Below are 14477 nucleotides of genomic sequence, written 5' to 3' on the forward strand. Positions count from 1 at the left end.
TGAAATTGGAAAAAAAAAAAAAAAAGTTATGCTGCTGTCAGGCGCGCCTGAACGTGCACAGCCAGCAACAATCGTTAGTTTAATTTTTTTTATTGGGAACCCAAAGAACCCCAAATTAGCATAAGCAACAATTTCCTTCTCTCTCCTATTTCTCACTCCTCCAAATAAGCATTTACTATTCCACTGTACCAATATTTCACTATTATGCATTGATGGTGTTGATCTAAACGGACAGAAAAAATTCCAGTGAATTTACCAAAAAAAATGTATTTTATACTTTAAAATAATGTACTTTATGAGTTATAAAAATATATTCCGTATGTTGCAGCAGTAAAGTTAAGAAAGAAGTAATGGAGAAGAAAATACATGTCGCGTGAAAAAAAAAAAAATTAACAGCATCGTCTCAGAAGATGACGTTGTTTTGGACTCTGTGTGACCACGAGCCATACAATAACGATTAGTTTACAATGGATCATGGTCCACATAAACCATGGCCAAAATAGGGGTAGCTCTTACGGTAGTTATGTTGTACGATGTGCTCAATTTTCTAATGATGGTATAATAAAATCAGAGTATGGCTATGTTTGGCAAACCTAGCTGAAAAGGTAGCTGAAAGCTGAAAAGTAGCTGAAAACTGAAAAGTTATAAGCTCGAAGCTGAAAAGTGTTTGGTAAACTTAGCTTTTTGATAAACTGATAAATGTAAAAAGACTAAAAAGGACATCTTCATACAATTTAAATAATTTTAAATTTAAATAGGTTTGTTTGTATATTAAAATATAAAATAATGAAATTAATATATGTAAATAAAATATAAAGTAAGAACATGTATTTGAAAATATATAAAGTAAAAAAAAATGTTTATAATTCATAAGATTAGTTCATATATATAAAAATTAATGTTCAAACACAAATGTCAAACTGAAATTACAACCAAACATAATGAAAAGAAAATGTCAAAAGCGTTTTAATTGAAAGGGGTAAAGGATATCATTTATTTAAAATAATAAGGATAAAGATGGAAAAAAGTTAAAAAGCTACTAGCTTATTTTTGAAAAGCTACCCCAAGTAGCGTTTCAAAATAAGCTCTTATTTTAAGCTACTAGCTTATTTTGAGAACATTACCAAACAGAGCTTATAGCTTATTAGTAGCTTAAAATAAGCTATAAGCTCCTAAATAAGCTCTGCCAAACAGAGTCTATGTATAAAATAAAATAGAATAACAAGTCTCATATATTGAGTATATAATGTCAAATGAAATTATTGTTAAATTAGAATGATATTTTAGTGGTATTATGATGAAATTACAATGTGTATAAATGAAATTGAATAACAAAATTGACATATTGAGTGTAGATTGTCAAATAAAACTGTAATTAAATACGAATGATACTTTAGTGATGTCGTAATAAAACTACATTATGCATAAAATGAAACTGAATAACTAGTCTCACATATTGAATGTGTGTTATTAAATGAAACTGTAATTCAATTATAATTTCACATATGTGATTAACGTCAAATTCAAAGGTTGGAATTGAATTAGGTCTACGTTAATTAATCTACGTATGGAATTCAAATTAATAGGCCATAGACTATCATGCAAAAAGAATGAAAAACAAGTAAGCAAAAAACTTATTGGATATTATTTTTGTTGTTGTTGTTAGAGGTAATAAGGGTCAAATAATCCTTGAGCTATTTGGGATATTCAATTAGGCCATCAAGCTACCTAAAAAAAAACCTTCAACTCAAAAGTAAAATGCAATTGAACCCTTTTAACGCATTATTACGTGTAAAGAACATGTTATAACTGCTATGTAATGTGCCATACATCATTTTTGCTACACACTTGAACAACAAATCATCGATTCATCGTATTTTACTTTTTTTATTTTAATTAAAATATATATATATACCATGACAGTTTGGTTCATTTTCATTATGTAGGATGAAGCGCTATTTGTCTTTTTCCTAATGACGAAAACAAAGCATTCCCCATCATTGACAAAGACAATGTTGCTCATATAGATAATTTTATTCATATTTGGCCTGCGCAGTACGTGCGGTCGTGTAGCTCAACGTATGTCGCTAGATTAAGGTGATCTGACGAGTGAATGTTATATATTAGGATTTAGGAAGTTTAATTCGCGTAAGGTAAGTGGGGATTTGTGGTAATTGTAAGTGTGGAATGTAATGTTAGGGTATAAAATGCACCAACAAACGTATTGAACCACACCATTCTACGTTGTAAAATGTACCAGTTCTCATATTAAAACACACTACTTAACCCCCACACACCAAATGCAACTACTCTCGTAAAACTCACTACCATGTGTATTAAAACACACGATTCTACGTTATAAAATGCATCACTAGACAAATTAAAACACACCATTCTACGTTATAAAATACACCACTAGACAAATTAAAACACACCATACCCAAATACACATAATTCAGATTAAAACTCACTACCATGTGTATTAAAAACACACCATTCTACTTTATAAAATGCACCACTAGACAAATTAAAACACACCATACCCAAATACACATAGTCATTTCCTGCGTGTGAGAGAGAGCCTTTATACTATACAAGTTAATTAATCATAAAAGTACCATTGTATAAATAGTGAGGCAAATCTTCTTTCCTAACCAATGTGGGACAAAAGCTACATAAGCTTTTTCCTCACACAAATTTCATCTCAAATGGGTCTACTTTGATAACCAATTTCTCATTCACCCATTATCTATTTTGAGCGTACAATATATCGATCTATTCAGCTAACTACGAAGAACCCGAATCCACTTTGACCCGATCCAAATCGGGGGTGGACCCAACTTTTAATTGTACCATAAACTGACCACTTAAAATACCATTTATGCCATTTTTTTCAACACTCATTACATAATCGAGTTAAACTTGAGCTCAAATATTACCTAATTCATTAATTTATTTCCCTTGTTCCAGTCGCAAGCCACTCTACAGCCGTTCCACTCCAGTAGTCCAGTTCGTCCAGTACTCTAGATTCTAGAAGTTCAGATCTTTACCACTAACATAGCTGTCAATTCGCGCCACGCTCATAAATTATAATTACAAAATAGTATGTTATCGCTTTGAATCGTGTGCACGGTATAAGACTATAAGTAGTACTGTCAAAATGGACCAAAGACCACGGGCTGGCCCGCACCCGCCCCGCGGTGGGACGAGTTAGGGCTACAAAAAAGATAATCCGCGAATGAGCGGACCTAACGGGCATAGTCCGCTAAGGCTCGTGACCCGCGCGGGCTAACCCGCACGGGTTGCGAGCCGTCCCGCGACCTGCAATATATATATATATATATATATATATATATATATATATATATATTCATGTGTGTACTATACACATGAATATATACTATACACATGAATATATATTCATGTGTACACTTTGTGTACAAAGTATAATTAAAAAAAAAGAAGAGCAAAATCAAAAGTTCGCGGGCTGGCCCACATGACCCGTCAACCCGCGTGAGGCGGGCTAGGGTTGTATGAATCCTAGTCCGCGGCCTAACGGGGCGTCCCGCAAAAGACCGTCAAAATTAAGATGGGGCGGCCCGGCCAGCTTTAGATGAAAAGTTAGGGGTAATAATGTAATATAAGTATTGACATAGCCAACTAACATAGGGGTAATAATGTAATATTAGCACATCAACGCCAAGCGACGGCGCAAATTATACTGTGGACCATCGTCATGACTGATACTACAGTTGTGTTGAACAGATACTACAGTTGTGTTGAAAAGATACTGCAGTTGTATTGAAAGAAAACTGTAGTTGCTAGACCGCTCATCTGTTCAACACAACTGCAATATCCGTTCAACACAACTGTAGTGTCCGTTCAATATAAATGCAGTATCAGTTCAACACAACTGCAGTTCCAGACGGATGAAACGGCCCATGTTCCGCACAATTGCAGTTCCCTTTCAACACAGCTGCAGTATCCGTTCAACACAACTGCAGTATCAATTCAACACATCTACAGTATCAGTCATGACCTATGGTCCACAATGCACTGTGGACCATGGTCCACGTATAACGACTGAAGCTACGGAGCCAAATTTGACGAACCGGTTAATTCAGGAATATATATATACACATACCAATTTGCCAAATTTGAGCTCTAAACCCTTTATCTTCTCCGTCGATTTTCCCCGCTCTGATCAGTCTGCTCGAAGGATCATCCATGTTTCTTCAACTCCCTCGCCTCACCAGCTCTCTATGTGATCCATTCGACGTCGATCAAGCCTATTTACACCGGAAAACCATTCTCCAAGGCCTCAAGCCTCGCAGGTACTGACTTCACATTCAATTCCATTAGTTTCTCCGCAAATTTCCCGCATTTCTAAACATTAAAAATTCGTTTTTATCATTTTTTGAAGTTCTGCTAGTTCGTCCGAAGAATCGGAGCTTGCTCGAAATATTGTGTATAAATGGGATGAAGGTATTAAACTAAATGCTTAAAAATCTACCTGTGTTTGTTGATGTGGTTAAAATGCATTGGCTTTTAACAAATCTTTGTGATTGGTTTGCAGCTTCTCCAGAACTGCGACAAGCTTACAAGCAGTTTATTGGTTCGGTGCGTGAGTTGGTGGGCGGTGAGGTGGTACAAGATGAGTTTAGGGAGGTGGCATTGAGTGTTTATAGACATTTTAGTGGGCCGATGCCGGAGGGTGAAGAAGACCGTATAATTTCAGAGAAGAAGTAAGAGTGTAGTTTCTTAATTTTAGTAAATATAGCCCCCTTTGTGTGTGTTGGTCTTTCTTTATTAATTTTTATTTTGAGCTAACACTCTGTTTGGTTGAGCATCATTAGAATGCTAATTCTCAAATCTCTTGTTGCCAACATGCCTGATATGTACTTATTTATACATGTTAGCAAACAATGAAACCTTCTTTGCAGAATTATATTTTTCAGTGCTACTTCCTTTGAAAATGTAATGGCTCATAATTGGCTCTGTTTACTGACTGCTGCTCTGTAGTGCAAGGCATGCCGTTGTTTAATGAGTTTCCATTCACATATAGTGATGGGTGGCTATTTAGGCTTCCATTTATCCGAGTCTGAGACCTTGCACTGGGCTTAAAATGGCATAAGAACAGCTAAAATGCAAATGAAGTGGCTGAACCTGGGATCTGGCCTTACACTCTCACACACTTATCTATCCTAAGATTCTAGGAAGAAACCAGTTGTGCTTTAGGAATTACTTGAATTGCTATCTTTTGAAGTGCGAGTATTACATTTTGGGAATGCTGTGGATTTGCGATCTGCTTCTCATATACATTGTCCCGATTTCTTATAACAAACTGTAATTTGTAACTGTCCTGAAACTACAGTCGCTTCACTTGTCTACTCTGGTCTGGTTATTGTTACACCATAATTAATTAATTGTTGTCCCTTCTTTTGAAAGTATATTGTTTGATGTTCCATCAATATAGTTTTGACTATTATCTTCATTGGTTTGCTAACCTTTTTTATATTGTAAGATGCTTGTATTCTATCATTCAGAAATGGTTATTCATTGTACTTCTGCTGAATGTAGGTTAGATTTGCAAAAGCTTGTTGGTTATGCTATTCCTAATGCAGTTCTACATAAGGCTGCAAATTTAGCACAAAGACTTTATGAGTTGCAAGAGAACAAGCATCGAACCGTGCCTGTGCTAGAATTGGAAGATGGAGGTGGTGATAATTTTGAATTTGGATCAGATCTTGTCTTTCAGCCACCTGCTCGATTTTTAGTTGATGCTTCCTTGGAAGATTTAGACTTTGTTGTTGGGCATGACAAAGAAACTTCAAATTACCGGAATGAGTACACTCATGGTTACTCCTTTGATGGTGGTCATTTACCAGGAGCTAAATTTGATTTAGAATGGTTAAGAGATGCTTGTGATAGGATAGTTAGTGAAAGTACTTCACAGCTTCCCAGAGATGAACTGGCAATGGCAATATGCCGTGTGCTTGATTCAGAGAAACCTGGTGATGAGGTAACTTGATTATATGTTTCCTTTCTGACTGCACTTGTCATATTTGTGCTATTTTAATTCTGAGAACATTTCAAATTCTTCTATGAAGATAGCTGGTGATTTGCTAGATCTTGTTGGTGATGGTGCATTCGAAACAGTTCAGGATCTTATAATGGTAAGAAGTATCCCTGCTCCTTCCATGCTACTTTCTATCTTATCTGGAGTTCGTGTAATCCTGTTTGAGGTTGATAAAATGCTCAATGGTTATTCCTGCACAATTTGACCCCTTAACCTGAAAGGGTTCTCTTTATCTCAGCATAGAAAGGAACTTGTTGATGCCATCCATCATGGAGTGTCTGTACTGAAAGCTGACAAGATGGCTACAAGCTCTCAGTCACGCCAGCCTAGTTATGGCACTCAGGTAAGTAAAAGAATAAAGTGGTTTTTGGAAAATCTCAGTGTAATTTATTTTCCTGAAAATTAGTATACTTTTGATCCCTGCAATGATAAAGACCTAATTTGGCATTGTAAACTTGTTAATCTTCTCACAGGTAACTGTTCAAACAGAATCTGAGAAGCTAATTGATAAACTTCGTCGAAAGGAAGAAAAAAAGCATAGACGTGTTGCAGATAATGGGGTTGAGAATGACTTGTCTTTGATGAACTTTAGTTCTTTACTTCAAGCAAGTGAGAAGAAAAACATATTTGAGGATCTCATTGGGCGTGGTGAAGGGCCTAATTCATTAGCTACTACTGCCCTTCCTCAAGGAACCATTCGGAAACATCACAAGGGATATGAAGAAGTCATTATACCTCCAACAATGACTGCACCCATGAAACCTGGGGAAAGACTGGTACTCTATCTCTTCACTCTATACTTTGTGTCTATTGGTGTCGGTGAACGGGTGATGATTGAATATGCTAATTTGTTCTTTGTATTATACTTTTATTTATTTATTTTTTAAAATCCTATAGCACGTAGTTTCATAAAATAGAAAGTGCCTCAAGCATTGATGGCAAAAAAACTATACTAGGTTCTATTTGGAGAGCATGTTTTAAATTATAAAAGAAAAATTTCTCATTTATTTAAGAAAGTTTATGTGCATCTTATTTTCCATCAAATTAGAGGTTTCTAGAAGCTTTTAGGAGATGGACATGCTTAATTCATAGCCTCAGGAATTTGACTTTGTGACTGGTAAAGTAATTAAAACATGCTCTCCAAATAGACTTTCTCTGCATTTGTTTTGAGATTCTTTTTATACTGTTAGCAGTTTCCTATCAACACTAACCTCTTTATTTTTGGTTCTCTTCTCTCAGATTGAGATAAAAGAACTAGATGATTTGGCTCAAGCTGCATTTCAAGGCTACAAATCTTTGAACCGTATTCAAAGCCGAATATATCCAACTACTTATAATAGCAATGAAAACATACTTGTGAGTACTAGAGTATTCTGTTGTATGAATTCATTTTTCAGTAGCACCAGAGCTTTTATTTTGTGTGAGAAAACTTTTACTTTGATTGTCAGGTTTGTGCTCCAACTGGGGCTGGAAAAACAAATATCGCTATGATATCTATTCTGCACGAGGTTTGTTGTCGATTGGTTCTTTCTAAGTTCTTTGATTGGGTTTAATCTTCCCTTTGTCCTTTAAGATGAAATGTGTCAAGTAATCTATCCAATGCATTGATTGCCTAGGATTATATAGTAGGTTATTCAGTTGGGGAGGTCATCATTATTTAATTCTTCCTTATTTCTTGTTTGGTTTATGACCGAACCATCTTCTCATGCAATGCGATACGAATTTGCATCACTTGAAACTTCTTTTATGGAGAGAAAGATGTATATCTCTTAATTATGGACTAGGATTAAGTAAGTCAAGGCCATCCATCTTTTAGACACTTGGTTTTGTACATTAATCTCTTTATATGGGGAAGAGAGAGAACATAAACACCTTTTAGGGGATAATACATCAAAATTTGATTTGTTTAAAAAAAAAATTATTTTTCACAATCTGACAACACACTTGGTTCACGGAATAGAATGGAATAACATTCTCAGGAATAGTAGGCCTATTTTGTTGTTTAGTAAATCATTTATTCTTGGGAATAGTAGTACTTCCAGAGGGCGGGGGCTAGGGGGTGGTTGTGGTATTAGGTTGTTCTCGAGTTCTCAGGAATAATCTATTTTTTTTGTAATGCCTAATAATATATTTGTGTGTGTGTGTGTATATATATAAATATTAAATGTTTTTGTTAATGTCTAATTTTTCTTTAATTAATAGCTTCTTTTTGTTATGTACTCCGTATTAGAAATGTATGCGTTGTTGTTGTTATTATTATAATTATATTATAAATAATAATAATAATAATAATAATAATCATAATTATTATTATTATTATTATTATTATTATTATTATTATTGTCTACTTCTACTAAATGACATAAAAATCAATGTTGGTAAGGTTTTAATGAGAATATAAAATATGTTGGTCAATGTTGGTAAGGTTTTAATGAGAATATAAAATATGTTGGTGTAATCATGTATGGTTTTAATGAGAATATAAAATATGTTGGTGTAATCATGTATATAATTATTATTATTATTATTATTATTATTGTCTACTTCTACTAAATGACATAAAAATCAATGTTGGTAAGGTTTTAATGAGAATATAAAATATGTTGGTGTAATCATGTATTAATGACTTGTACATTTTGATTTCTTCCTTGTACAATAATAAGATATTTCCAAATTTACCATCTTGCTTTTTAACTTTTCCCTTTATGTACAAACTTTGGTAACAAAATATTCCTTTAACTTATTAATATTCTTGACTCTACTTTTTTCAATATATTTCCAACTTTTTAATAATAATAATAATAATAATAATAATAATAATAATAATAATGAGCATTTTTTATATCATTATTATTATTATTATTATTATTATTATTATTATTATAACAATTAAATTAGTGTACACAAAAGGATTTCATGACATTTTTTTCTATTCTTTTTGTAACTATTTTCTCTTTTGTGGTAATAGTATATACTTAATTTGATTTGTTTCTTTCAACTATTAAAAAATGTGAAAAATATTATTTTTTTGAATCATCACCCTAAAAGAATATGAATGTCATACTAGAATTATCCTAAGAATACATTTTCTACTCTTTGCTTAAATCAAACCTTATTTGTTGTAGCACACATTTTAATTATCTATTCCAAAATTACGTTTCTTCAATTAGAATATAAATTTTATTACAAGTTCATCTACTATGTTTGAAACAAAATTTCTCTATACTTTGACAAAATTAAATGCAAAATTTGCATTATTTAATCAAATCTTATAGGGAAATAAATTAGTATTTCAAAATATTAATGAGAGTTTGCAAGAGAAACAGTTCACATATAACACAATTAAGGTCCAATCATATACACAAGGAAAACCTATGAATTTGTAAGCTATAACTTTATTGCAGAACTCATTAATTACTCTTCAACAACATTAGTAAGCCTATTAGAAACTTGTCACTTTCAACAAAAAATAAATTATGTTTTACCAAGTCATCAATGGTCATCAAAATCACATTAAGAAGACTTAATTTATCTTAATATGGAAATTGTCAGGAGATGATTTTTATTTTTGATCATAGCTATCTACAACAATACTCATCTTTACTACTACTTTTATCACAAGTTAAAAAGACCTGAAAATAATCAATTTTATTTTATATTGATTAACTTGTTTATTTAAAAAGTATATTAATTGTTTACTTGTTTTATTTTTCATATTGGACATTAGTCTAATCTTGCAATGCACGTATTATAACTAATTATTATACATAAATTACAAACACAAACAACCTATTATTATTATTAAATTTTCTATATGTCAATGAGTAGGGTATTTTTATCTTTTGCATGCTTATTTCATTTATATTCTTTAATCCAACCAAACATTAGAATATGATTCCTGAAGTTTATTCCTTCCGCAAACCAAATAATGGAATAAAATTTCTATTCTATTCCTTGTCTATTCCATTCCCTATGGAATAGGACTCCTATTCCTACAAAATTCATTTCGTGAACCAAACTTGTTGTAATAGTAATAACTAATAACTGAGGAGTCCAGAATTTGTCATCAAGACCTTGGTCATTGACTTTGATTTTAGTGGCTGCACTGTTTTTGATTCACTGTCTCTTTGACATTTTAATGATTTTCTTTGTGCAGATTAAACATCACTTTAGAGAAGGCTACTTGCATAAGAATGAATTCAAGATAGTTTATGTAGCTCCTATGAAGGTATCACTTGACTGAAGTATTATTCAGCTTTTCCAAGTTGTCATGGTGGCATTTTTTTTTGCAACATTCCCTACTGTCTATTGGACACCTTTAATGTGCCACTCTCCAAAAACGAGTTAAATGCTTGTTTGTCTCAGTTTGTTGCTACTTGAAAGAGGTTTTTTCCTCTTATTTTCCTTGAAAAGCTTTTTCATATTTTTAGGGTTTGGATTAGATTATGCTTTTTGGAGCAGATAAGCTCCAAAATAAGTTGGGCCAAACAAGCACTAAGTTCTGTGGGTTACATTTAAATTCATACTAAGATTGCATTGATTGGGATCAAAATGAGTTGACCCATCCTCAAAATGTTTTCTGCATTTTGATCCATAGTTTATTTGGACAAAAGCCATCCATTTTGCCACCTGTAGGACTTATGACTAATCTCCCTTTATCTTCTAGGCATTAGCAGCAGAGGTAACAATGACTTTCAGCAAACGATTGTCTCCACTGAACGTTACCGTGAGAGAACTTACTGGAGACATGCAGCTTTCTAAAAATGAACTTGAAGAAACTCAGGTTGTCTTCAGACTTTGTGCCAAACTTTGTTGATAAACTTAAAGTTTTTCTTTTTGGAACCTCACATGATTCTTCTTCAATCTCATTAAGATGATAGTGACAACACCTGAAAAGTGGGATGTTATTACTCGCAAAAGCAGTGACATGGCACTTTCAATGTTGGTGAAGCTTCTGATAATTGATGAAGTTCATCTATTGAATGATGATAGAGGCCCTGTTATAGAAGCATTAGTAGCTCGGACTCTTCGTCAGGTAAGGCAACCAATATTTTTCCTTGATCCAGAGAATGCTGCAAGAATTTCGTGATTTTTGTCAACATTTCCTCTGTTCATAATTATGATGTAAAACATCTTTCCTGTTTCACCAAAGAGTCTCTATTATTTATCACTATTGTTGGAATGATTTAATGATAATGTCATTTGCATAAAAATTAAAGACAAAGTGACAGACAGGAAAGCTGATGTTTATGGTTGCTGATAATTGGTAAAACTCTGAAACCAATGGAAGATGAAATAATATGTTTTAGTACAGAAATGTAAGAGGTGAACATATACGTAATTATTTTCAAAAAGGCATTAGAATCTAAATTTTATTGGACTTAAAAATATTTTATACTGAGAAGGTAATTTTATTTTACTAATTCAAAACTGCATTAGAATCTAAATGTATTTGGATTTTAACAGAACTTGCATAATATATTATACTAATAGGACAATTTTTATCTCCTGTGGTTTGAGCATGGAGTGTTTCATTCTAATATGCTATGCAACAACTATGCTATATTGGTGAATTTTCATTGTGCTTCATTTTAATGCAATTATGCAAATAGACACAGTTAAACAATTATGGTTGCTGTTTTGGCAACAGGTGGAGTCTACACAATCCATGATACGAATAGTGGGTCTTTCAGCTACATTACCCAATTATTTGGAGGTTGGTTCTCTGCGAAATCTCAGTATATTATGTAGAAGTGTTCTCTTCTGTAGAATGTATGTGTTAGACAGACTGTTGAAGCTCTGTAATCATATTATTCTGTATTTGGTCTTAAATGTTTTCCATGGTTTATCTTTGTTGAAATCCAGGTTGCTGAGTTTCTGAGGGTAAATCCAGAAACAGGACTTTTCTTCTTTGATTCCAGCTACCGACCTGTTCCTCTTGCTCAGCAGTATATTGGTATTAGTGAGCATAATTTTGCAGCCCGCAATGAGCTACTGAATGAGATATGCTACAACAAGGTTTCTTCGCAAGTTATTTACTTTATGGTGCTATATATGGTTGGGCAAATACTTGGTTTAATTAATTAATTGTTTAACCTATCTTTTACTTGTGCAGATTGTGGATTCCTTAAGGCAAGGGCATCAGGCTATGGTTTTTGTTCATTCTCGCAAAGACACAGGGAAAACAGCGGATAAACTTGTAGGGTTTTCTAATATTTTTTCCTAAAAGTCTGTCACTTGGAGTTTTTAGTTGACAAGAAAAAACGTTTCTTGGGGGCACTTTAACTTAGGTTTTTCCTCTCCCCAAAGAAAGTTAACATTATTGCTTCAAGTGAGTTCAATATCTTTCAAAAGTGAGAAACCCACATCCATTAAATTATAAGAGTGCTGTGTCCGGAATGAACAAAAGAAGGATTTCTCTATTCCAAGCACTGACTTTTCATCTAAGGAATTTCAAAATTTATGTCATCTACATCTCCTTACTGGTTGCGACAAAAGTTAGGACCTTTTTGCTAAAACAAAGAACATTTTTGAAGCATTTTCTAATTTGTAGTCCTTTTGTTATCTTGATCTTCATATCTTTGATGAAGATATCATGATAAAACTGAAAAAATTGTCAATAGAATGGTAGATCTTTTTTGTAATGTTTATGAGGTTCCCTTAGAAGCTGAAAAGCAAGTACTTTTAAATTTTGAAATTAAAAGTCCTCTTTTGTTCTGATCTTTAATGCTGTGGTGGTATATGGTGGTAAAACTGAAAAATAGAACATAGAATGATATTTTATTCCCTGGAATACCCCATACACGGAAATACTTTGAAATTATAACATTTATAATTTATTAAGTATGTTCAAATTGTTAAATTTGAAGTCTTGTTCTCTTTATCTTTAATATCTTTGGTGATATGATGCTATATGGTGATAAAACTGAAAAAGTTTACAATAGAACAATCTATCTTTTCTGGAATATTTATGAGGTTCCATTACGAACATATTATCCATATATGGTGTAATGCTATGAAATTTGCTTAATGTTCAAGCATTTTACGTATATTGTTATCAGGTCGAGATTTCCCAGAAAAATGAAGATTGGGAGCTCTTTCGGAATGAACAACATCCTCAGTTTGAGCTTAAAAAGGCAAGGAATACGTACTTTCTTAACATCCAGATGCATGATATTATGCTCAGATCAGTCTGTTTATTGATTTCAGAAGGAAGTACTCAAGTCCAGAAATAAGGAGGTTGTCCAGCTTTTTGATCATGGGATTGGTATTCACCATGCTGGTATGTTGCGTCAAGACAGAAGTCTAACTGAGCATCTTTTCTCTGAGGGACTTCTGAAGGTCTTCTTCTCAAATCTTGACTCTATGCTCATAGAATTCTCTTTGGACGTATTTCCTGAACGCTATGTCTGTTTTAGGTCCTTGTTTGCACTGCAACCTTGGCTTGGGGGGTGAATTTGCCTGCTCATACTGTTGTGATTAAGGTATGTAAAGGCTCATCTTTGATGGTCATCTTTTGTTTTGTGATTATATGAATGCGATGTTTCGGAAAATCGATTTATGGACTTGGATTGTGGGCACTCTAATAATATATGTTTAAGACGAATGCTCTGTATCTTTTTTTTTTTTTTTTAAATAATTTTTATAATTACTTGTTTGTGAAATAAAAGAAAAAACAACAATATAGTAACCCAAACCTTCTACCTTTTTGATTACAAAACCTAGAACTTAAACCAAGGTATATGTGTGACTTTTTCTGGCTGAAGTTCACCAAATAAAAGCAGTGATGAAAATTTTCACTTTAAGAACATATTCCATCTGGAGCTGTTTGCTGTAATCTAATATTAATAATTATGTGCTAAGCTAAAGAGATTATATTAATAATAAGCAACAGGCCCTCTTGGGTTTTTCTTTTCCTTTGCAACCTCTACATTGCAAAACTCTGATGCTAAATAGAATTCTGGTAAAAATTTTCATATTGTTTCCTTTTTCTTTTGGCACAAAACTTGTCTACTTTTGCTTAAAGGCGCACACAATGAATTCCCTTTCATGGTAAGGTGTTTGGATGTTAATTCCCCAGGGTACACAAATTTATGATCCAAAGGCTGGTGGATGGCGAGATCTGGGCATGCTTGATGTTATGCAAGTAAGGCACAGTATTCATGGACAGCGTTCTGAGTTATTTGTCTCCTGTGGATAGTGGATGTTCATTTGTAATTTTCCATGTTTTGAATGTTGATCCTCGTGTAGATTTTTGGACGTGCTGGAAGACCTCAGTTTGATAAGAGTGGTGAAGGCATTATAATTACTACTCATGATAAGTTAGCCTACTATCTACGTTTGTTAACCAGTCAGCTTCCAATAGAAAGTCAGGTACATATGAAAGATGCTTGTGTTT

The 14477-nt window shown here is 33.3% G+C and overlaps 1 protein-coding gene across 3 annotated transcripts in view; it reads left to right on the forward strand.

The window, feature by feature from the left end:
• The first annotated feature begins 4165 nt into the window (after positions 1 to 4165).
• The window catches only part of LOC115995645 (DExH-box ATP-dependent RNA helicase DExH14), a 28990-nt gene continuing 18678 nt past the window's right edge, over positions 4166 to 14477 (forward strand). The window contains exons 1-20 of one of the 3 annotated variants that reach the window (XM_031234747.1): positions 4166 to 4334; positions 4424 to 4485; positions 4577 to 4745; positions 5581 to 6022; positions 6111 to 6176; positions 6318 to 6422; positions 6553 to 6855; positions 7319 to 7435; positions 7528 to 7587; positions 10236 to 10307; positions 10746 to 10862; positions 10953 to 11114; positions 11730 to 11795; positions 11945 to 12097; positions 12195 to 12278; positions 13141 to 13215; positions 13289 to 13420; positions 13498 to 13563; positions 14160 to 14225; positions 14330 to 14452. In XM_031234747.1, the coding sequence (XP_031090607.1) occupies positions 4228 to 4334; positions 4424 to 4485; positions 4577 to 4745; positions 5581 to 6022; positions 6111 to 6176; positions 6318 to 6422; positions 6553 to 6855; positions 7319 to 7435; positions 7528 to 7587; positions 10236 to 10307; positions 10746 to 10862; positions 10953 to 11114; positions 11730 to 11795; positions 11945 to 12097; positions 12195 to 12278; positions 13141 to 13215; positions 13289 to 13420; positions 13498 to 13563; positions 14160 to 14225; positions 14330 to 14452 (2547 nt within the window). In that variant the 5' untranslated portion in view covers positions 4166 to 4227. Of the gene's footprint in view, positions 4335 to 4423; positions 4486 to 4576; positions 4746 to 5580; positions 6023 to 6110; positions 6177 to 6317; positions 6423 to 6552; positions 6856 to 7318; positions 7436 to 7527; positions 7588 to 10235; positions 10308 to 10745; positions 10863 to 10952; positions 11115 to 11729; positions 11796 to 11944; positions 12098 to 12194; positions 12279 to 13140; positions 13216 to 13288; positions 13421 to 13497; positions 13564 to 14159; positions 14226 to 14329; positions 14453 to 14477 lie in introns of those variants that run through there. The other 2 variants (XM_031234745.1, XM_031234746.1) reach the window with 2 other exon arrangements.

This window comes from Ipomoea triloba, chromosome 11 (genome assembly GCF_003576645.1).
Source record: "Ipomoea triloba cultivar NCNSP0323 chromosome 11, ASM357664v1".
Lineage (NCBI taxonomy): Eukaryota > Viridiplantae > Streptophyta > Magnoliopsida > Solanales > Convolvulaceae > Ipomoea > Ipomoea triloba.